At 37.9% G+C, this 25219-nt stretch overlaps 1 protein-coding gene across 2 annotated transcripts in view; it reads right to left on the bottom strand.

Moving 5' to 3' along the window:
* The window catches only part of HACD2 (3-hydroxyacyl-CoA dehydratase 2), a 163050-nt gene that overhangs the window by 59464 nt on the left and 78367 nt on the right, over window positions 1–25219 (bottom strand). For both annotated transcript variants that reach the window (XM_077118128.1, XM_077118127.1), the window contains exon 4: window positions 3872–3960. In XM_077118128.1, the coding sequence (XP_076974243.1) occupies window positions 3872–3960 (89 nt within the window). The remainder of the gene's footprint in view (window positions 1–3871; window positions 3961–25219) is intronic.

Here is a 25219-nt window from a genome sequence, read left to right as displayed (position 1 = left end):
CTATAACAATCTCCTTTGCCTCGATACCAACTTAACTTCAATAGTATACCTAACCTATATTCCTATACCATTCCATCCCCTCACCTTCTTGTGTAGTTCTTGTCACAAATTACATATTTATACATAATGAGTCCAAAACCACTGATTCATCATTTATACTTTATTTATCTGCTTTTTAGATTCTTTAGAAAGTAAAAAGTGGAGTCACAAACCAAAAATATAATAGTACTGTCATTACCCTCACCAGAGACCTTTATTTCCTCATGTTTTTATTCTATTATCGATTGTCCTTTCCTTTCAACCTTCAGAACTCTCCTTAGCATCTCCTGTAGGGCTGGTCTAGTAGTGACAAATTCCCTTAGTTTTTGTTTATCAGTGAATGCCACAATCTCTCCCTTTTTTTTGAAAGAGTTTTGCTTGGTATAGAATTCTTGGGTGTTAATTTTTTGCTTTGAGCACTAAATATGTCATCCTACTACTTCCAGTAAGAAATCAGTTTTGGTTTCCAATAAGAAATCAGTACTTAATTTTACTGAGGCTCCTTCGACATGACATACTGCTTCTCTCTTGTGGCTTTCAGAATTCTCTCTATATCTCTAGCATTTGACAGTCTAAAAACAATTTGCCACAGCATGGGTCTATTTGGATTTGTACTGCTTTGGAGTTTGCTGAGCATGTTGGATGTGTATATTCATGTCTTCTGTGAAACTTCAGGGGAAGTTTTCAGTTATTATTCCCTGAATATTCTCTTTGCCCCTTTCTCTCTTTCTCCTCCATCTAGGACTCCCACAGTGCATACGTGTGTATGCTTGATGGTGTCTCACAGGTTCCTCAGGCTATGTTCACTTTTCTACAATCTTTCTTCTTTCTGCTCCGAAGACTGAATGATTTCAATTGTCTTACCAAGTTCACTGATTCTTTCTATTGCCAGCTCTAATCTAGGGTTGAACCCCTCTAGGGAGTTTTTAATTTCTGTTATTGGGGTCTTTACCTTTGTTTGCTTCCTTTTCATAATTTCCATCTCTCTACTGATATTCTGTTTGTGTTCACCTATTGTTTTCCTGATTTCCTCTAGTTCTCTGTCAATGTTTTCTTTTAGCTCTTTGAGCATACTTAGGAACATTTTTTTAAAAGTCTTTGGTATGTACCAGGTCTGTTTCTCCTTGTTGATAGTCTCTAATGGTTTAATCTTCTCCTTTGACTAGGCCATCACTTCCTGTTTCTTTGTTTCAACCTTTTGTTGAAACCTGGGCACTTTGATACTTTAGTGTATTATTGCAGAAATTTAGACTAGGCAGTGCCTGCTCCTTAAGCTTGGATCTGGCTAGTGTTATGACAGAGCTTTCCTTGAATGCCAGGAGCTAGCCAAAAAATAATAATAATAACAAGGAAGAAAACACCTCTTACAGTCTTCGTAGGCTGACCTGTGCAAGTGCTCTCCTTCAGGACTTACCTGTTCAATGGGTTGTGTGAGAATAGCTCCAGATCACAATGTAGGGGTCTCCCTGATTCTTTCTCTTCACATACCTTGTCTGGGGCATGTGTATGTGACCCTAAGAATACCCCAGTTTACAAGGATATAAATAAATGTTCCCTTTTCCCTAGAAAACAGTTTCCTCACAGTCCCGAGTGCTATACTGTACATCCTTCAGCCAGCAATCCCTCACCCCAGGTAGCACAGCCTGACTGCTCTCCCACAGCATTCTTTAGGAGAGCTCAGTGAGCCACCATCTATACACAGGGCAAATGCTGGGATGGCAAGTCCCTCAGGTCCTGACAGACAGACTGGCCAGATATACATGCTCCCAGCATGTGCATGAGGGCCACTCTGGACCGGATGAGACATCTGCATTGGGTGTGCAGGCCGCTCCATGCTGAGCTGGTGAGGGGTAGGGGCAGGGCTGGCCATGGCACCATGAGACCCTACCACTTGTAGTATCCTTTTCTTGATATTGCTCTCACTGTTACTGCTATCCTTTAACTGTTTGCTGGAGTTTTGAGAAAGATGTTCCTGCCAGTTCTTGCTGGTTGTTCAAACCTTCTGTTGGGGGACAGAGCCCTGAAGTGTCTCACTCAGCCATCTTGATCCAGGCCTTGATTTGAATTCTAAGCATTTTCGATTTGCCTGTCTACCCCCTTTGGGAGATGTACTAATAAGCAGAGGAACAGTCACTGAAGCAGAAGTAGGAAGGAGAAATAGAGACCATGAGCAATCCATTAGCTGGAGCGTTAGCACCTGGGGTAATTAATAGCTGACTATATCAACAAAGTGATGAAATACTCCATAGTTAACAATACTTTGTCCTCAGGTACCTGGAATTTTATTATTCAAAGTACCTAAGAATGTAAATGAGTTACTAGTAGGAAGAATTTTGAGGTCATTTGAGACTACAGCAAGATAAAACTAGGAGTTGTTGGTTAAAATGAAAAGGAAACTTGCATGCCACAAAGTGTGGGGAGGAAGAAATAAAGGTTAAAAAATGTTGATTTGTAAATAGGATTTCTGAATGTATGGACAGGTGATCTGGCGTTCTATGTTAGACCTCCATGAGCAATCCAGTATGAGAACAAAGGGTAATATGTTACATTAGAATTTATTTGCCTACTTTTATGAATTGGTTTTAAGTGGGGTTTTTTCCCATTCTTGATAGATAATCAATAACTCATCATCACATAGTTGTATATTCATCATCCTGATCATTTCTTAGAACATTTGCATGAATTGGTTTTATGCAGTTTTTTTTAAAGCAATGTGATCATTCTAAGGCAAAAGTATGAAACTGTTTTATGTTCCGCACAAAAAGTTTATGTATCTTCAAAGGGTGAGAGTGCTAAAAAAAAAAAATCAATAAATAAAAGCCTGTAGTTCCATATGACTGTAACAAAAATAACAACTTAGCTTAATCAACTTTGGCTAAAAACTTATTAGCTATGTGCATTTTTCAGCATGTATATCATATGTCAATAAAAAGGTTAAAAAAAAAAAAACCAACTCATTAGTTAAAACTGTCAGTGTAAATCCAGAAAAACAAAATGTTTTGACAGGGATTTCAGAAGAACAAAGAATAAAGAAAACATCAGAAGGATATTAATGAATAAGCTCATTTCCTGAGCCCCAAAGGATCAAATAATGCTGGTGAAAGGTCACTGGGATTAGAAAACTGAACAATACATCCTACAGTGGCTACAGATTATTTCAAGGTGACATTAGCAAGCGATGACTGACTTGGAAAAAGCAAAAAATACATGGGAGAAAAAAACCACATACTGGAAAACGAAAGCTTAGTTGTGAACTCAGACCTGTGGTAATGGTGGATTTCTCCCCCCAGTTCTTGAATGATTATCCCCAGGCCTGTTTGGGGAGCTGATACCCTTAGTCCCAGCACAGCTGTCATTTCCCAGAACCACCAGACAGCACATTTGGGGATTCCATTAGCCCTGGAGGGCTGGGGCAACTTTGTTTATCCTGTCTTGTAAAGATCAGAATTGTCTTGGAATAAATCAGTGCTCCCCACTCTCCCATCGAGTACAGTTGCATTACAAGGATACAGATACCTAGAGTCTAATGTGCTTGATACAAATAAGATACACACCAGAAAAATATAACTTTGTTGCAGACCATATGCACATCATCCAAACTTCATGGGAACACGATTGTAGGACTTTATCATTTAATCAATCTTAACAACATAACAACATTGCACATTTGGGGTATGTTTCCCACTATAATACAACTCCAACAGTGAATCTGAACTTTATCTGAGTTATATTGATATGACCTGGAATTTCATCCACAACCATAATACACATGTGAAAAACAAAAGTTGTCTAGTGTTTGCTAGTGCTGATTTTATTTTATATAGACACTTACCTCTTTGACACTATGTGTTACTGCCCACGTTAGAAAAACCCTTGACATCACCTGGAAAGAAGTCAGGACAACAGAAGATGGAACAATTCCTGAAAGATATTTTAGGATAGGTAAATAAACGAACTATACTGCATTTCAACACTTAAAAAAATTTCGCAAAACATCCACATTTTAATGTTTAGGGTCAAAACAACCTTAAGCAATCTGAACCTTACCTTAATTGCTATAGAAATACATTTTTTCAATGCAGACAATATTACAAACTTTTTCCCCCTTGAAACAGTAATATTAATGGCAATGGCAAACCCCATCGAATCTAGTATATTTTCTACACTTCATCAGACAGATAAACAAAACCCATCACTCAACCTTTAAAATTAGACACTGAAAGTTCATTTTACACTATGTGTTTCCAAAAGGAATAGGCAAAAATGGCTAGGAAATTAACTGTACTGTGTCTAATGAATGTTGGAAGGTCATGGGTATCAGATTTGATATATTGTCTAATGGTTACATTATCTTTTATTATCCACTTGAATATTTTGCCCACAAGCACAGCTACATCAAGGTTCATTATCTTTATAAATGTTTCTTCTCATATGATTCATTACAAGCCCTGATACAATTATCCTCCTAATGTCCTCATGTTAAAATACTAGAATTGGCTTTAATTATTTTAGATAGCCACCAAGTTCTGATAAGTTTTCATTTCTTAGGCCTGCCCCTTTCTCTATTCCTACAACTACAACCCGTCTAGAGACTAGCCAAAATTCTTAGTTAGAATTCTTGTGTCCTTTAACCTATCTTAAAGCCAGCAATAGGCTACCATCTGTAAACACCATTCTCTCTTTTGTAACTTTACACTGGCAAGGAGCTACTACTAAAATAAAATCTAGAAATGTAATTATGAATATCGACTCCAGCAGCCCCCACCATTTCTCTTTGGCCTTTACTTCTATTTCTCTGCCAGCTGATCGATTTCCCAACTTCCTGGATCTCTCAGGTCGCACATGGGTCATTCCATACACCCTCACATCATAGCTGCAAATCCTTTTTCCACTTTAAAACTAACCTTATTTTCAACACATTCACTGGACTATCCCAAGCATGCTCTTTAAATCGTTCTCAGACTTTGAAAATTGATATGGTTGAATAAACTACAACTTGCCAAAAGACTGTATACAAATTAGATAAATATAAAATTGCCTCTATAGGATATTCCTGAGAGGAAATCACTTTATATTTCATTAAGAAAAAGAGATGCTCTACACTAAATAATATTTAAAGAGGAGGGATGGTTTGATTTCCCCAAGCAAGTAACTTGGATATGCTAAACCTAGCATATCATAGAGGTGCTCAATAAAGTTTTGTAGAATGAATAAGAGAATGAAAGAAAATTTATAACCATATGGACATATAAATCAATGGAATAGAACTAAAAGTCCAGAAATAAACCCTCATTTATGGTTACAGGATTTTTGACAAAGGTGCCAGGACAATTCAATGGGAGAAGAATAGTCTTTCCAACAAATGTTGCTGGGACAATAGAAAGCCACACCTAAAAGAATGAAGTGAGACCCCTATTCCATATATACAAAAATTAACTCAAAATGGGTTAAAGACTTAGAAAGTATAAAACTCTTAGAATACAGGAGTATAAACCTTCGTGATTTTTTTTAACTGAGCAATAAACTCTTAAATATGACACCTAAAGCATAAGCAACAAAGGAAAAAAAATAGACAAATTGGACTTTATCGAAATGTAAAAGTTTCCATCAAGAAAGTGGAAAGACAACCCACAGGTGGGAAAAAAATTTTGCAGCTCATATATCTGATAAGGGATTTGTATCCAAAATACATAAATAATTCTTATAATTCAATAATAATATGATGTTCAATATCATTAGTCATTAGGAAAGTGAATTTCAAAACCACAATAAGCCACCACTTGATACCCACCAGGATAGTGACAACAGAAAAAACAGATAATTACAAGTGTCAGCAAGGATGCAGAGAAACTGGGACATTCACTCACTGCTGATAGTATTAAAATGGTGCAGTCACTGGGCAGTTCTTCAAAAGATTAAACATTGAGTTACTATATGAACTAGCAATTCCAATCCTAGGTATATATCTCTAAGAGAAATGAAAACATGTATCCACACAAAAGCCTGCATAAGAATATTCATAGCAGTATTCACAAGAGCCAGAAAGTTAGAAAACAACCAAGCTGTCCATCAACTGATGAATGGATGGACAGATAAATGTGATGCAGCAATACAATGGAATATTATTCGACAATAAAAAGAAACGAAGTAACAAAAGGCCACATATTATATGATTCCATTTTTATGAAATATCCAGAATTGGACATCTGTTGAGACAGAAAGCAGATTAGTGGTTACCTGGAGCTTGGAAATTTGGAAAATGGGGAGCTTGTGGTGACAGTTGTACAACTCTGTAAACAAACTAAGTATACTAAAAACTATTAAACTGTATACTTTAAATAGGTGAATTATATGGTGTGTGCATTATACCTCAATAAAGCTATTATTAAAAAATTAATGCATGAATGAAGTACAAAGCCTGGTTATATAATATGTAACACTGCTAAAGGAGCTCTTTAGAGAGTTAAATATTTAGTGACTGTACTTAAACAGATCACACTCCAATAAGAAAAAATTAAAAAGGGGGCTGGGGACGGGTGGACTGAGAATCAAAAGCTTTCCTAAAGAGTTAGTAAGTAGTTACTACTTAAGGAAAGACTACCACTATTCTAACTTTATTATTATTTTTTTAACTCAAAGACTAATTTATCACATGAAAATGTGATTTTTCCACTTGATTTTTGCTTTTTCTCCTTTTGCTACTGAAGCAATGGGCTAGACTACTACTGTTTTGCGCAGCGCTCTAGGGTTGTTGTTTATTTTAGTGGGGACCATAAAGTCTAGGACCTGGACCTCAGATTTGCAATTTCAGAACCCAGATTTTATCCTGGTCACCAGCAATAATTAGGCTCTCGGAGGCTGACTCATACTAACCAAACCCGTAAGAGACTAGTAAATACAGCAAAATGTCCATTTATTCATTTATAATCGAAGCATAACCTTCCTAATAACTTCTGGAATTTTGGAGACCTTCATATAGGAATACTTGTTATCTGGTATCAAGATCAGAATGCTTATAAATGTGACTTTGAACAGAGGGATCTCAAAGGTCAGAGGGAATATTTCAATTTAGCTGAACACAGGCTTATTAATTATCCCCTCTCTACTTCAAAGTTTCTTTTTCTAGGGGATATGAATATGCATATTTGTCTTCCTTTCAAAATGCTAAACAAAAATTATCAGATTCTTTTTATTAAAAACAAGTGCCAGTATCCAAAAACAGCAAATCACTTACTAATTTAGTATACTTCCCACCAGTTTTTCTTGAGTATATATTTAGCCACAGTTCAATTTCTATTGTTTATACTTTGTTTTCTGCTTTTCTCATTTAACATTTAAAAAAAAGTTTTCTACCTTATAATATATTCTTCCAAGCATTTTATCTTAAGTTGTAATACTTCTTTGTGTGGAATGTATCATATTTGTTTATCTATTCTTCCTCTGTGGGGCACGTAAATGGTTTTCAATATTTTGATACTAGAAATGAAACTGCTACAAAAAAACCAACCCTTCAATTTAATTTTTATTAAAAAAAACCTTTTTTTTAAAAAAGGGATTATTTCCTTGGGGCAGTTTCCCAGAAGTAGTACTACTAGGTCAAATGGTATGAATGTTTTTAAGGCTCTTGAAACACACTGCCAAATTGCATTCCAAAAAATTTGTATGAATTTATACTCCCACCAGCAATATACAAAAATGTCTGCTTTAGCACCCTCTTGGCAGTAAACTTAAATCTTAATTTAGTGAATTAAAGAGGATCAATGTTTTCTAATTTGACACTGCTGCAGAGGTGCTTCTGGCCTTGCATGCAGGTGCTCCTGCAGTCCCCACACAGGCAACCGAGTGAGGCACCTTAACTTCCCCAAAATGATGCCATTCACACCCACTCCTCACTTAACTAAAAAGTATTTCTGGATGACGGTCTCTATAATCCTTGTCACTGGGCACATGCACCTACTTCAACCAGTCCCTCAGCAAATAGCAGTTCAGCCCCTAGCCTGACAGCACCAGCTCAAAATGCCTGCTCTACCAAACCTGTCAAATGGCCAGTGGGAAGAAGGGACCCCTATATAAAGAAGACCACCTGGAGACCAGGAGCTCTAAGTCTGTCCCTGGAGTCAAGCCGGAAAAAAAGAGAAGGCCACAAAGATGGCCTGAACAGAACTACCATCAATGAGTTGGGTTTTACTGTTATCATCAGGTGGATTTCATAAGAAATTGTTGAAATTATTACCTTATTTGCTGTAGGAATGGTATGCACTATAATGGCCACCTTACATACAGTGAATACCCTTTACGTAGAGCTCCAGGGGGGAAATTTCTTATAGCACTTAATGTTAAGGAATATTTGCTCCCTTTCAAAGATAAGAGTTATATAACTCAGTCTCCCTTATCAATTTGGTAGTCAGAAAGCTTTAAACCAATCTAAAGTGCACTACATTATTATAGTTTGTATCTAAGTTACCACAAATCCATGTGGAATGAGGAGGACAGACAGATAACAAACACAGACTAGATCTGCTTCCTTTTCTAGATTTCATGAAGTCAATTCTACTGAGTCTGCATTTATCACACCATTATCCCTTATTTGAACACAATGGCATAGCATGTTAAAATTACCCAAAGAACAGATTAAATTGGTTGTTTTCAGATGACAAAGACATACTGCAAAGTTTTCAGTAAGCTACACTTAGATCAAAACTCATTAAAAAAAGATTTATCAGCATCTATTATTATTATTAGTTAATTTATTCAACAAATATTTCTGGAGGGCCACATCTGTGCCAGGTACTATTATTCTACATGCTGGAGCTTTAAGCGTGAATAAGACAATATCCCTGTTCTCACGATCGTGCCTCATGGCTACAACTGATCTGATGCAGGATGGCTTTATTTTCAAGACATTTTCCTGAAGATGAAGCTAGGCTACGAAAAATTTGTAATTAGGAGAATGGCATAATCACTTCTTAGTTTCCGAAAAATCTCTGTCAGCAGCACAAATCTTTGGCAAGGCAAGGTTATAACTTGAGCAATAACTGTAGGAATTTATGTTGAAAGGGCAATGAGATTGAAGCAAACAATTTTGAAGCAGATATATGAGACATAGGCGTGTGTGCATATGTGTGTGTGTGTTAAGCAAAGCTGTACAAAGGGGATCAGGCAGTCAGTTTCTTGCTTTCCCAGAACCTGGGTGTCCTGGAGATTCCCAAAACAGCTGATGGGAATCAGCTACAAAGCTGGGCAGCCTGGGAAATTCTGCCTGCCTAGTGCGGCCTTGGGACAGGTGGGGTTAGTGGGTCAGGAGCTTGGTAAATATGACCAAGACTAGTATAGGAGAGGCAAGGAAGGTTGGGAGCAGAGTAGGATAGTATTCAAGTGGAACCAGAGGCCACAAGTCAGGGAAGGCGCCAACCATCAAGAAATACATGGGTGACGGAGACCAAAGCAAGCAGGGGACATGAAGTTGGCAGCAGAAATTACACTAAATAATGACAAGCGAAGCCAGGTAACAGAATCTTTCTACCTGAATACTAAATGAATAGAATCAAAAGTCATAACATTAAATAGTAATAACAAAAATCACCAGGAGTGTCCAAAACGGAACAGAGAACAATGTAATGTCATATATTTTTCAAAGGGTCAGCAAGATTATAGCACACCTTCTACCCTGTCCCCTCCCCACCAAAAGTGATACTGAGTTATATAAGAACTCAATAAAATAAAAGAGATATTTGAGTTAACAAATTCCTGAGAATCTTAACTAGCCAGCCCAGATGTGGAGTGGAATACAAATTTCTGCCTAGAATGTGATAGAAATGGAGGCTGAAGAGTGACAGTGAAGTGGGGGTGTGACTAACTGGGGCCACCCAGTGACGGACGCTGAGTCTTTCAGGCCCCACTCTGAGTCGGAGGACTAGAATAGAGCCCCTGATGGGAACGGGAAACAAGTCCTAAAGGGCTGAAGGATCCTGGAACAGGGCATTTAATTCATCTCACGTATTTTTAAATAATTCACAATGTCCAAAATTCAAAAATTATAATAAGACATATCTTAATCCCATCCTACTACCACCCATATTCCTTTTCCACAGGCAACCAATAAGTCCTTGCCTATTATTTGCAGACATATATTTTAGGTATATAAAAGCAAATATGATGAATGTATAAAGGTATATTTATACTCTTTTTTCCAATTATGTACATAATGGCAGCATTTTATATATAGTTCTGCACCCTGATTTTTTCCCTTTAAAAATATCCTGAAGATCTTTCTATATCAATATGTAAATACATTGCTTTAACTATTGAGGCTTTATAATATTTTAATACCTATGCATTCTCTTGAGCCCCACACCTACTTCCTCGGTATAGACAAGTGTGTAAAACAGGAAAAATTCCAATCCTTAAACTGCATATCAGAAGGAAAAACAGCAGAATCTTAAATATTGCAGGAACAGAGTCAGGGAGAATCCAGTCACTTCGATGTCAGAAAAAAAAAATTGCTGAACAGGACTGCTCACACTTTAGCAAGATAAAAGGCAATCACACAAACAATACAAGGAAAAAAAAGAGAGAATGAAATAAAGCATGCATTGCATTGGGGAAGGGAGTAAGATTAAGCAATCAGAAGGAAGATAATAACTATGGAAGACTATGCTGGTTTGAAAGGATGTATGTACCCTAGAAAAGCCATGTTTTAATCCTAATCCTATTTTGTAAAGGCAACCGTTTCTTCTAATCCCTATTCAGTACTGTATGTTTGAAACTGTAATAGATCAATTCCCTAGAAATGTGACTCAGGGAGGCACATCTTGATGTGCTCTTGATGTGATCTTGAGTGAACAAGAGTAGTTGTTAAGCTGGATTAGGTGGAGGCGTGTCTCTACCCATTTGGGTGGGTCTTGATTAGTTTACTGGAATCCTATAAAAGAGGAAACATTTTAGAGAAAGGGAGATTCAGAGAGAGCAGAACAGAATGACATAGTCATGAGAAGCAGAGTCCACGAGCCAGTGACCTTTGGAGATGAAGAAGGAAAATGCCTCCCGGGGAGCTTCATGAAGCAGGAAGCCAGGAGAGAAAGCTAGCAGACGATGCCATGTTCACCATGTGCCCTTCCAGATGAGAGAGGAACCCTGACCATGTTCGCCATGTGCCTTCTCACTTGCGAGAGAAACTCTGAGCTTCACTGGCCTTCTTGAACCAAGGTATGTCTCCCTGGGTGCCTTTGATGGGACATTTCTATAGACTCACTTTAACTGGGACATTTTCTTGGCCTTAGAGCTATAAACCAGCAACTTATTAAATTCCCCCTTTTAAAAGCCATTCTGCTTCTGGTACATTGCATTCTGGCAGCTAGCAAACTAGAACAAGGACAAAGATAATCCAACATAAGGATATTTGTTATCCCCCAAATAAATAAATCAGTATGTGGAAAAGAAAAAACTATTCAAGGGTATAATCCAAGAAATTTCCCTGAAATGAAAGAACTAAAATGGCACATCAAAAGAATACATGTGCTCCAGAAAACAACAACTGACAGTGAATGACAAACTGAGAAATTTCTTGGTTTAAAAAATTATACTTCATGGATTCAGATAAGAAAAACAACTTGCTTAGAAAGTGGGTAAAAAAATCAGCCTGGTTTCAGACATCTCTACAGCAACATTCAATATCAAAGGACAATGACACGAACCCTGGAACGATATGTCTGGAATGCCAAAGGGATTCCAGTTTGCGCCCCTCAGCGAATGGGGAATGATTATGGTCCAGTGTACTGGAATCATGCTTATTGATGAAATGTCCCTGCAGACACTCACGGAGAAAACCCAGATGGCAGACTCCAGTAGGAGGTCAACAAGTGTGGATACAGCTCTACTAGAGAGTTCTTAGAGAAGGTACACCATGATCTACTTGCCAAAGCCATAGGTTTTGTTGAGTCAAGAGTATTTTGACTGTTACTTTGAGTCTGCTATCCATTATGGTAACCACATCCACGTTGTCACTGGCGATTAAGAACATGACTCAGGATCTGATCATCCCCATTGTGTTCAAGGATTCCAGCTCAGTGAGAGGAGTTCCCACAGTAATATCTGACCTACACAGAAGGGCGACTATAAAGCTCTTCAGGGAACTCTGTTCTATCATTCCTCACAGTCCTGGTAAAAGGTGTGTCCTCTGGACATTCCTGGGGTGTGTCAGCAGGTCTTCCATGATAAATCCACTCTAACATTCCCATCTCTCTAAGCCTTTGGATCGCCTCATCTATATTATACCAGGGCAGTTCTGGCATTTCAACCTCAGGTAATGTAAACTACCTTTTGATCCATGTTTCAGCCAACCACCCAAACAAACTCTGAACACTCTTTCTAACCTCTTGAGCTAGAACATTGAATCTAGAATCTCTGCTTAGTGGGCTCATATCAATAAATTCAGCCTGATCCAGCTTTATATTCCTTGATTTCTACCTATATAAATTGGAAAACTCATACAGTTCTTTTGGAATATAGCATACCTCCTCACGAGTCATACCTTGTACTTTACCTTCTGGGGCCTATTGGGACTTAGTCTGGTCCGATAGGCCTGGAAGAAGAGAGGGGTAGTAGGAGTAGGTCATGTAAGGAATTAGAAGCATCTTTCAAGCCAATTACCCCAGGGCATTTCCTTGCAGTTTCATCTGATGAGACAGGATTAATTTCTCCAGACAGAGGAGTGAGGGCTGTTTCCTCAGAGGAGGTGGTTACAGGTTTAGCAGGCACAGGAGGATTAATCCCTTCAAGTAGAGTTCGGATGGCAGAGTCCTCAAGGCAGTCTGTTTCCCTGGGATAGTATGGATATTGGGTGGCTCTTTCCTTAGGGTAGGCTGCAGGTGGAGCAGCTACTTCCGCAGGGCAAACAATTACAGGTTTATTTAGCAAAGATTCAGCAGAATCTAAGGTTTCAATGTCCCCACTATCATCATTTTCAACCCGTATGTCCCCATCCCAATTTTCAGGATCCCATTCCCTTCCAATCAATGTCCTCACTTTAACAGCAAACACCCTGCAAGTTTGAGAATTTAGTTTACATTGCAAATGTGTTACTCACATAGTGATACTCTGGGTCAGGTTTTCAGAAATCTCAAGTCTGGGGTGGAAATAAGATTTTATTTCAGGGCACACAGAGAAACTTTTACATCTTTTATATAACAATTTTTTTTTTCAATTGATTTTTTTTTATTAATTAAAAAAAGAATTAACAAAACAATTAGAAATCATTCCAATCTACATGTACAATCAGTAATTCTTAATAACATCACATAGTTGCATATTCATCATTTCTTAGTACATTTGCATCGATTTAGAAAAAGAAATAAAAAGACAACAGAATAAGAATTAAAACAATAATAGAAAGAAAAAAAACAAAACAAAACAAAACAAAACAAAAACAAAAAACCTATACCTCACATGCAGCTTCATTCAGTGTTTTAACATAATTGCATTACAATTGGGTAGTATTGTGCTGTCCGTTTCTGAGTTTTTATATCCAGTCCCGTTGTACAGTCTGTATCCCTTCAGCTCCAATTATCCCTTCTCTTTTTTTTTTTTTTTTTAATTAACGGAAAAAAAGAAATTAACCCAACATTTAGAGATCATACCATTCTACATATGCAATCATTAATTCTTAACATCATCACATAGATGCATGATCATCATTTCTTAGTACATATGCATTGGTTTAGAAGAACTAGCAACATAACCGAAAAAGATATAGAATGTTAATATAGAGAAAAAAATAAAAGTAATAATAGTAAGAACAAAACAAAACAAAACAAAACAAAACAAAAACCTATAGCTCAGATGCAGCTTCATTCAGTGTTTTAACATGATTACTTTACAATTAGGTATTATTGTGCTGTCCATTTTTGAGTTTTTGTATCTAGTCCTGTTACACCATCTGTATCCCTTCAACTCCAATTGGCCATTATCTTACCCTGTTTCTACCTCCTGCTGGACTCTGTTATCAAGGACATATTCCAAATTTATTCTCGAATGTCTGTTCACATCAGTGGGACCATACAGTATTTGTCCTTTAGTTTTTGGCTAGACTCACTCAGCATAATGTTCTCTAGGTCCATCCATGTTATTACATGGTTCATAAGTTTATCCTGTCTTAAAGCTGCATAGTATTCCATCGTATGTATATACCACAGTTTGTTTAGCCACTCTTCTGTTGATGGAGATTTCGGCTGTTTCCATCTCTTTGCAATTGTAAATAACGCTGCTATAAACATTGGTGTGCAAATGTCCGTTTGTGTCTTTGCCCTTAAGTCCTTTGAGTATATTCCCAGCAATGGTATTGCTGGGTCGTATGGCAACTCTATATTCAGCTTTTTGAGGAACCGCCAAACTGCCTTCCACAGTGGTTGCACCATTTGACATTCCCACCAACAGTGGATAAGTGTGCCTCTTTCTCCGCATCCTCTCCAGCACTTGTCATTTTCTGTTTTGTTGATAATGGCCATTCTGGTGGGTGTGAGATGATATCTCATTGTGGTTTTGATTTGCATTTCTCTAATGGCCAGGGACATTGAGCATCTCTTCATGTGCCTTTTGGCCATTTGTATATCCTCTTCTGATAGGTGTCTGTACAAGTCTTTTTCCCATTTTGTAATTGGGTTGGCTGTCTTTTTGTTGTTGAGATGAACAATCTCTTTATAAATTCTGGATACTAGACCTTTATCTGATATATCATTTCCAAATATTGTCTCCCATTGTGAAGGCTGTCTTTCTACTTTCTTGATGAAGTTCTTTGATGCACAAAAGTGTTTAATTTTGAGGAGTTCCCATTTATTTATTTCCTTCTTCAGTGTTCTTGCTTTAGGTTTAAGGTCCATAAAACCGCCTCCAGTTGTAAGATCCATAAGATATCTCCCAACATTTTCCTCTAACTGTTTTATGGTCTTAGACCTAATGTTTAGATCTTTGATCCATTTTGAGTTAACTTTTGTATAGGGTGTGAGAGATGGGTCTTCTTTCATTCTTTTGCATATGGATATCCAGTTCTCTAGGCACCATTTATTGAAGAGACTGCTCTGTCCCAGGTGAGTTGGCTTGACTGCCTTATCAAAGATCAAATGTCCATAGATGAGAGGGTCTATATCTGAGCACTCTATTCGATTCCATTGGTCGATATATCTATCTTTATGCCAATACCATGCTGTTTTGACCACTGTGGCTTCATAATATGCCTTAAAGTCAGGCAGCGCGAGACCTCCAGCTTTGTTTTTTTACCTCAAGATGCTTTTAGCAATTCGGGGCACCCTGCCCTTCCAGATAAATTTGCTTATTGGTTTTTCTATTTCTGAAAAATAAGTTGTTGGGATTTTGATTGGTATTGCATTGAATCTGTAAATCAATTTAGGTAGGATTGACATCTTAACTATATTTAGTCTTCCAATCCATGAACACGGTATGCCCTTCCATCTATTTAGGTCTTCTGTGATTTCTTTTAGCAGTTTTTTGTAGTTTTCTTTATATAGGTTTTTTGTCTCTTTGGTTAAATTTATTCCTAGGTATTTTATTCTTTTAGTTGCAATTGTAAATGGGATTCGTTTCTTGATTTCCCCCTCCGCTTGTTCATTGCTAGTGTATAGAAATGCTACAGATTTTTGAATGTTGATCTTGTAACCTGCTACTTTGCTGTACTCATTTATTAGCTCTAGTAGTTTTGTTGTGGATTTTTCCGGGTTTTCGACGTATAGTATCATATCGTCTGCAAACAGTGATAGTTTTACTTCTTCCTTTCCAATTTTGATGCCTTGTATTTCTTTTTCTTGTCTAATTGCTCTGGCTAGAACCTCCAACACAATGTTGAATAATACTGGTGATAGTGGACATCCTTGTCTTGTTCCTGATCTTAGGGGGAAAGTTTTCAATTTTTCCCCATTGAGGATGATATTAGCTGTGGGTTTTTCATATATTCCCTCTATCATTTTAAGGAAGTTCCCTTGTATTCCTATCTTTTGAAGTGTTTTCAACAGGAAAGGATGTTGAATCTTGTCGAATGCCTTCTCTGCATCAATTGAGATGATCATGTGATTTTTCTGCTTTGATTTGTTGATATGGTGTATTACATTAATTGATTTTCTTATGTTGAACCATCCTTGCATACCTGGGATGAATCCTACTTGGTCATGATGTATAATTCTTTTAATGTGTTATTGGATACGATTTGCTAGAATTTTATTGAGGATTTTTGCATCTGTATTCATTAGAGAGATTGGTCTGTAGTTTTCTTTTTTTGTAATATCTTTGCCTGGTTTTGGTATGAGGGTGATGTTGGCTTCATAGAATGAATTAGGCAGTTTTCCCTCCACTTCGATTTTTTTGAAGAGTTTGAGGAGAATTGGTACTAATTCTTTCTGGAATGTTTGGTAGAATTCACATGTGAAGCCATCTGGTCCTGGACTTTTCTTTTTAGGAAGCTTTTGAATGACTAATTCAATTTCTTTACTTGTGATTGGTTTGTTGAGGTCATCTATGTCTTCTTGAGTCAAAGTTGGTTGTTCATGTCTTTCCAGGAACCCATCCATTTCATCTAAATTGTTGTATTTATTAGCATAAAGTTGTTCATAGTATCCTGTTATTACCTCCTTTATTTCTGTGAGGTCAGTAGTTATGTCTCCTCTTCCATTTCTGATCTTATTTATTTGCATCCTCTCTCTTCTTCTTTTTGTCAATCTTGATAGGGGCCCATCAATCTTATTGATTTTCTCATAGAACCAACTTCTGGTCTTATTGATTTTCTCTACTGTTTTCATATTTTCAATTTCATTTATTTCTGCTCTGATCTTTGTTATTTCTTTCCTTTTGCTTGCTTTGGGATTAGTTTGCTGTTCTTTCTCCAGTTCTTCCAATTGAACAGTTAATTCCTGCATTTTTGCCTTTTCTTCTTTTCTGATATAGGCATTTAGGGCAATAAATTTCCCTCTTAGCACTGCCTTTGCTGCATCCCATAAGTTTTGATATGTTGTGTTTTCATTTTCATTTGCCTCGAGGTATTTACTAATTTCTCTTGCAATTTCTTCTTTGACCCACTCATTGTTTAAGAGTGTGTTGTTGAGCCTCCAGGTATTTGTGAATTTTCTGGCATTCCGCCTATTATTGATTTCCAACTTCATTCCTTTATGATCCGAGAAAGTGTTGTGTATGATTTCAATCTTTTTAAATTTGTTAAGACTTGCTTTGTGACCCAGCATATGGTCTATCTTTGAGAATGATCCATGAGCACTTGAGAAAAAGGTGTATCCTGCTGTTGTGGGATGTAATGTCCTATAAATGTCTGTTAAGTCTAGCTCCTTTATAGTAATATTCAGATTCTCTATTTCTTTATTGATCCTCTGTCTAGATGTTCTGTCCATTGATGAGAGTGGGGAATTGAAGTCTCCAACTATTATGGTATTTGTGTCTATTTCCCTTTTCAGTGTTTGCAGTGTATTCCTCACGTATTTTGGGGCATTCTGGTTCGGTGCATAAATATTTATGATTGTTATGTCTTCTTGTTTAATTGTTCCTTTTATTAGTATATAGTGTCCTTCTTTGTCTCTTTTAAGTGTTTTACATTTGAAGTCTAACTTGTTGGATATTAGTATAGCCACTCCTGCTATTTTCTGGTTGTTATTTGCATGAAATATCTTTTCCCAACCTTTCACTTTCAACCTATGTTTATCTTTGGGTCTAAGATGTGTTTCCTGTAGACAGCATATAGCAGGATCCTGTTTTTTAATCCATTCTGCCAATCTATGTCTTTTGATTGGGGAATTCAGTCCATTAACATTTAGTGTTATTACTGTTTGGATAATATTTTCCTCTAACATTTTGCCTTTTGTATTATATATATCATATCTGACTTTCCTTCTTTCTACACTCTTCTCCATACCTCTCTCTTCTGTCTTTTCGGTTCTGACTCTAGTGCTCCCTTTAGTATTTCTTGCAGAGCTGGTCTCTTGGTCACAAATTCTCTCAGTGACTTTTTGTCTGAGAATGTTTTAATTTCTCCCTCATTTTTGAAGGACAATTTTGCTGGATATAGGAGTCTTGGTTGGCAGTTTTTCTCTTTTAGTAATTTAAATATATCATCCCACTGTCTTCTAGCCTCCATGGTTTCTGCTGAGAAATCTACACATAGTCTTATTGGGTTTCCCTTGTATGTGATGGATTGTTTTTCTCTTGCTGCTTTCAAGATCCTCTCTTTCTCTTTGACCTCTGACATTCTAACTAGTAAGTGTCTTGGAGAATGCCTATTTGGGTCTAATCTCTTTGGGGTACACTGCACTTCTTGGATCTGTAATTTTAGGTCTTTCATAAGAGTTGGGAAATTTTCAGTGAAAATTTCTTCCATTAGTTTTTCTCCTCCTTTTCCCTTCTCTTCTCCTTCTGGGACACCCACAACACGTATATTTGTGCGGTTCATATTGTCCTTGAGTTCCCTGATACCCTGTTCAAATTTTTCCATTCTTTTCCTGATAGTTTCTGTTTGTTTTTGGAATTCAGATGTTCCATCCTCCAAATCACTAATTCTATCTTCTGTCTCTTTGAATCTATCATTGTAGGTATCCATTGTTTTTTCTATCTTTTCTACTTTGTCCTTCACTTCCATAAGTTCTGTGATTTGTTTTTTCAGTTTTTCTATTTCTTCTTTATGTTCAGCCCATGTCTTCTTCATGTCCTCCCTCAATTTATCGATTTCGTTTTTGAAGAGGTTTTCCATTTTTGTTCGTATATTTAGCATTAGTTGTCTCAGCTCCTGTATCTCATTTGAACTATTGGTTTGTTCCTTTGACTGGGCCATATTTTCAATTATTTGAGCGTGATCCGTTATCTTCTGTTGGCGTCTGCGCATTTAGACAGATTTCCCTGGGTATTGGATCCAAAAGTTTGGAAGATTTTCCTGTGAAATCTCTGGGTTCTGTTTTTCTTATCCTGCCCAGTAGGTGGCGCTCGTGGCACACGTTTGTCTGCGGGTCCCACCAGTAAAAGGTGCTGTGGGACCTTAAACTTTGGAAAACTCTCGCCGTCCGGGGGGTTCGCTAGCCGAAGCGGCTTGAGCCGGCCCGGGGTCCGAACGCAGGGAGGGTTGCTGGTCGCCGCAGCCCGGGAAAGAGCCCGTCCGAATTTCCTAGTCGGCCCTGGGCGACAAGCGTGGCGGGAGGGCGCCAGCGGCAGCGGCCCGCCCGAGAGAGTGCACGTTCCCCGGGAGTCACGGGTTTGGAAGGGGCCTCCCCCACCCGTCACCGTTCTCCGCGGCCTGGGGATTTCCGATCCAATTCTCTCAGTTGGTCCGGGGGGCTGCGCATGGTGTGGGCGCCAGCCGCCTTGGTTTCAGGGGACCGCCTCTCCAATTCTCCCAGCCGGCCCGGGAAGGGGGAAGGGAGTAACTCCAGCCGCTTGCCACCCCGCCCGGTGAGGCCCACGCGCCTCGGCGATCTCACCCGAGCTGCTTCTCTCAGCCAGCCAGCCGTTCCAGGATGGGGTACGCTGTCTTTTTTATCTCTGTTGTGGCTTTGGGCACTTTCTGTATCGTTTCTACTCCCCTAGTAGCTGTCCTGGAGAAGAAACTAAGATCCGCGCGTCTTACTAAGCCGCCATCTTCCAGGAAGTCCTAATTGCATCTTTTATATAACAATTTATGCCAAAAATTTGAAGCCATCAGCCCATTGCTTTCTTTTACAACTATATCCAGTGTTATCTAGGAACAACCAGCCAAGATTATTACACCTTTTAACTCCACAAAACTCTATTAAGGTGTCAAAAATTCTGTTACCCAGAGCCTTGCCTCATATAACCATACAATTAGTAGAATCAAATGGTGACATTTTACTTATCTCTACTGCCAACTTATGACATGGACTGTCTGTGCCATCTTGATTATTGGAAATAGAGTCATTATTGCCCTTGAATCTAAAAGTGTCCCACACAATTATTGGGATGCACAAGACCAAAATCTATAGGGCAGGTTGTGAACTGGCAACTTCAGTAAAGGTCTTCGATGAGTTTCCCAGGGGAGGCTGGCTGGCTCAGTAGAGTGGGAGATTCTCTCTTCTGACTTCTTTATAGTCTTCAACTGATTAGATTAAATGTCACTCATCACGGAAGACACTGCTCTTAGCCAAGTGCAGATGTAATCAGCCATTGATGCAATCTATGTGCTGATGATTTAAGTCCACAAAATGTTCTCACAGGAACAGATAGGCCAGTGTTTACTTGACCAGACAACTAGGCACTATTACCTGGATAAGCTGACAAGTGAACCTAGCCAACACTATAGCTGTGGAAAAAATACGTATCTTAGAGATAACTATACAATGAGGTATTTATGGGTGAAACATGTTACCTAGGATTTGCTTTAAAATATTTCAGCCAGTTTTATATACCTATAACTTAGTATTTAGAGATTAGAACAAAGTCAATCGGAATTAAGGTTATTCAGAACACAGGGGTAAGGAAGACATTGTCTATATTTTAAAACCTACTCTTTCAGACCAAAGGAAGAAAGGTTTATTTTGTCTGGAACCTAAATTTTCTGTAGCACATAATCTAACTTAACCTGTCTGGATAGCTCATTTGAACAACTGAAACACAGGGAGCCCAGAATAAGAATGAGGGCCTTTAATTCTGAATAGTTTAATGTAACGCCTGGATACATCCTAGAATACATTAAGCAGATAATCAGAAAGTACTGGCAAAGTCCCTTGAGGGATGGGAGAAAAATACAGAACTATTAAACTTTACCATCAGGGAATTCCCTGAACCCAACTTTAGGAGCACCCAAATCAATAGGTCAAGCCCTTGATCTTGAGGCTTACTCTTGTGAAGCTTATGTAGGTAGCGGAGGAGCTTAGCTTACCTATAGGTATGCCTAACAGTTACTTCCGGAAGACCTCTTTTGTTGCTCAGATGTGGTCTCATTCTCTCTAAGGCCAACTCTGCAGGTGAAATCATTGCTCTCCCTCCCTACGTGCAACATGACATCACCCAGGGGTACAAGTCTCCTAGGCAGTATGGGAGAGGATTCCCAGGGATGAGTCCAGCCCTGGCACCATGGGATCAACAATTCCATCCTGACCAAAAGGGGGAAAAGAAGTGTAACTAATTAAGTATCAGTGACTGAGAGAGTTCAAATAAGGTTGAGAGGCTACTCTGGAGATCACTCTTATGCAAACTTCAATTAGACATTGCTAACTATCATAACTTGCCAAACCCCAACCAAAACCATTCCAGGCAATCCTAAAGAACACCTAGGGCAATAGATAGTATTCTACAAAAGTTCCATGCACTAGGGTAACTTTCCAGAAACCTACAACCTCCAGTTGGTTCCCTGGACCAGATAAGTCCTGAAACCTAGAGGGCCCAGCCTCTCCAAAACATCAGCTAGTTCCATCTTTCTACCCATATTACTGATAGTCCCTTCCAACATGAAAAAGTTAGAATGGCCATAGCCCAAATACCCCTAAAGAGTGGGACAGAAAGATCAAAGGTGATGGTGGAGCTATAAGAGAAGGTAGGGCTTAGCAAATGAATATGGTTGCTAAATCATTAAACTGGTATTTCTTTTAGTCTCCAGTAACTTAGAGCAGATAGAAGTAAAAACCAAAAATTGTGGAATTGTAACCCATACTAAACTCTGAACTCTGTTCTACAACTAATTGTGCTGTGCTTCGAAATTTATTGCTTTTTGTATGTATGTTATTTTTCACAAAAAAGAAAAAAGTCAATTGTGATGATAAAAAATACTTATTCCTTCTAGCCTCCTATATTCTGGAGCAGCTAGAAGGAAAAATCGGCGAGGATGGTATGGTAGCCTATGACAAACTTTGGGATTTGTTCTGCAACTACTTGTTGAAGAGTACTTTGAAAACTATTGCTTTTTTCTTTCTTTGCTTTGTACACATGTTATAACATACAATAAAAAAGTTTTAAAAAAATGTTCCAGCCAAAATAGAAGGGAATGGGTAATTGACAACTGTCAAAATACTGATGATAATTGTTAAAAGCTGGATGAATGAATGGTACATGGGGATCCATTATACTTTTGATTTTACTTTGTGTGTGTGTGTGAAATCGTCAATAATAAAAAGTAAAAAATTAAAAAAACAAAAACAATGACACAACACTACAAGAGTTTGAGGGCTAGAAAGTATACTCAAGAATATTACATCCAGCCAAGATGTCATTCTAGCATAATGGCAAAAGGTAGACAACCCCAAATATGAAAAGATTCAGAACATAATGCCTATGTAATCTTCTTGAGAAACACTACTTGCTGTCCAAAATTCAGCCAAACCAGAGTTGATTTTTGTATGTGTGTGAAGATTTCTCAATAAAAATATTAAAATTTAAATTTAAAAAAGGGACTGAATCACTAATTAAGAATCTCCCAACAAAGAAAACCCCAAGACTAGATGGCTTCACTTGGTGAATTTTAACAAACATTGCAAGAAGAATTAACACCAATCCTGCTCAAACTCTTCCAAAATACTGAAGAGGAGGAAACACTCTGTAACACATTCTATGGGCCAACATCATCCTCATACCAAAGCCAGATATAGATACCACAAAAAATGAAAATTAATTATTCCTTATGAATGTAGATGCAAAAATCCGCAACAAAATACTAGCAAAATCAATCCAATGGCACATTAAAAGAATTATACACCATGATAAGGTGGAGTATCCCACCATAATCAGGTGGGATTTATCCCAACTATTCAAGGGTGTTTTGTTTTTTTTTAATACTTTTACTGATAAATATGCACGCACACACACATACAGTTCATACTTGGTATATAATCAGTGGCTCACAATATCATCACATAGTTGTGTATTCATGACCATGATCATTTTTAGAACATTGGCATCACTGTAGAAAAATGAAAAGAAAAAAGAAAATACTCTCATTTGCCCATACCCTGGATAAAAGGAGCATCAGACACAAGACTTTCACAATCACACAATCACAATTACAATGTAACTTTTACATAGCCATTGTAAAAGCTGTATCATTATACAATCATCTTCAAGAATTAAGACTAGTGGAACACAGCTCAACAGTTTCAGGTACTTCCCTTCAGCCACTCTAATACACATAAGGGTGGTTTGGCATAAGAAGATCAATTAATATAATATTTCATGTTAACAGAATGAAGGAAAACAACCACATGGTCACATGAATTGATGCAGAAAAGGGATTTGACAAAATCCAGCACCCCTTCTGTGCCAGTATGAATCTGTTGTGTATCCCAGAAAAGCCAAGTTCTTTAATCCTCATTCATATTGCTGGGTGGGAGCTTTTTGAGTGTTGCCATTGGAGATGTGACCCATCCAATTGTGGGTGGTAACTTTTTTTTTGCATGGGCAGGCACGAGGAATTGAACCTGGGTCTCTGGCATGGCAGGCGAGAACTCGGCCTGCTGAGACACCGTGGCCTGCCCAGGTGGTAATTTTTGATTAGATGGTTTCCCTGGAAGCGTGTTTTCACTCATTCAAGGTGGGGTTGCTTACTGGAGCCCTTTAAGAGGGAGCCATTTTGGAAAAAGCTTAAGAGCCATGAGAGCGCACGCAGCCAGAGACCTTTAGAGACGAAGAAGGAAAATGCCCCTGGGGGAGCTTCATGACACAAGAAGACTAGAGAGAAAGCTAGCAGATGTTGTCTGCTAGCTTTTGTTTGTCATGTGCCTTTCCAGTTGAGAGAGAAACCCTGAACATCAGTCGCCTTCTTGAATCAAGGTTTCTTTCCTTGAATGCCTTAAACTGGACATTTCTATAGCCCTGCTTTAATTTGGACATTTTCATAGCCTTAGAACATGCAAACTTGCAACTTAATACATTACCCTTTTTAAAAGCCATTCTGTTTCTGGTATATCACATTCTGGCAGCATGCAAACTAAAACACCTTCTTGATGAAAAATAAAAACACTCAGAAAACTAGGAATGGGGGAAACTTTCTCAACATGATTAATGGCATCACTGAAAAACTCAGTTATAGTTAGATTAATATGGCAAAGGTGGCAAAATATTAAAATTGGTGGATCTGCATATCTGAAGGTCTGGGTGTTATGTTGGAGTTTCATGTATGGGATTTGTCTTATATTGCAACTGTCCTGTAAGTTTGCAATTATTTCAAAATAAAAAATTCAAACAAAAACCCACAGCTAACATCATAATAAAGTTGAAAGACTGAAAGCTTTCCTTCTAAGATGAAGAACAAGACAAGGATGCCCACTATCATCACTGTTATTCAACATTGTACTAGATGTTCTAGCCAGAGCAACTAGGCAAGAAGAAAGAAATAAAAGTCATACAAATTGGAAACAAAGAAGTAAAACTTTCCCTATTTGTGGATGACATGATCCTAAATATAGAAAAACCTGAAAAATCAACAATAAAGCTACTAGAGCTAATAAATAAATTTAGCAAAGTGACAGGGTACAAGATCAATGCACAAAAATCAGTAGTCTCTGTAAACTAGTAATGAACAACCTAAAGAGGAAATCAAGAAAATATTCCATTACTAATAGCAACTAAAAGAATCAAATATCTATGAGTAAATTTAACCAACCAAAAGGCTTGAACACAGAATACTATAAAATATTGCTGAAAGAAATCAAAACCTAAATAAATGGAAGAATATTCAGCATTCATTGACTGAAAGAGTAAGTACTGTCAACATGTCACAAGCAATTTACAGGTTCAATGCAATCCCAATCCAAATCCAAACATCCTTCTTCTCAGAAATTGAAAAGCCAATCATTGAATTTATATAGAAAGGTAAGGGGCCCCAAATAGCCAAAAACATCTTGAAAAAGAAGAATGAAGTTGGAGGACTCAGGCTTTCCAATTTTAAAACTTATTACAAATCTACAGTCATCAAAACAGCATGGTACTGGCAAAAGGACTGACATATAAACCAACAGAATGGAATTGAGAGTTCAAAAATAAATCCTCACGTCTATGGCCAATTTATTTTTGACAAGGGTGCCAAGTTCACTCAATGGGGAAGGAACTGTTTCTTCAACAAATGGTGCTGGGAAAATTGGATATCCAAATACAAAAGAGGTGGATGCCTCCCTTACACTAAATAAAAAAAAAAAAACCCAAAATGGATCAAAGACCTACAAATAAGAGCCAAAACTATAAAACTCCT

This window comes from Tamandua tetradactyla, chromosome 10 (genome assembly GCF_023851605.1).
Source record: "Tamandua tetradactyla isolate mTamTet1 chromosome 10, mTamTet1.pri, whole genome shotgun sequence".
Taxonomy (NCBI): Eukaryota; Metazoa; Chordata; class Mammalia; order Pilosa; family Myrmecophagidae; genus Tamandua; species Tamandua tetradactyla.
This window is presented reverse-complemented; position numbering and strand designations above follow the sequence as displayed.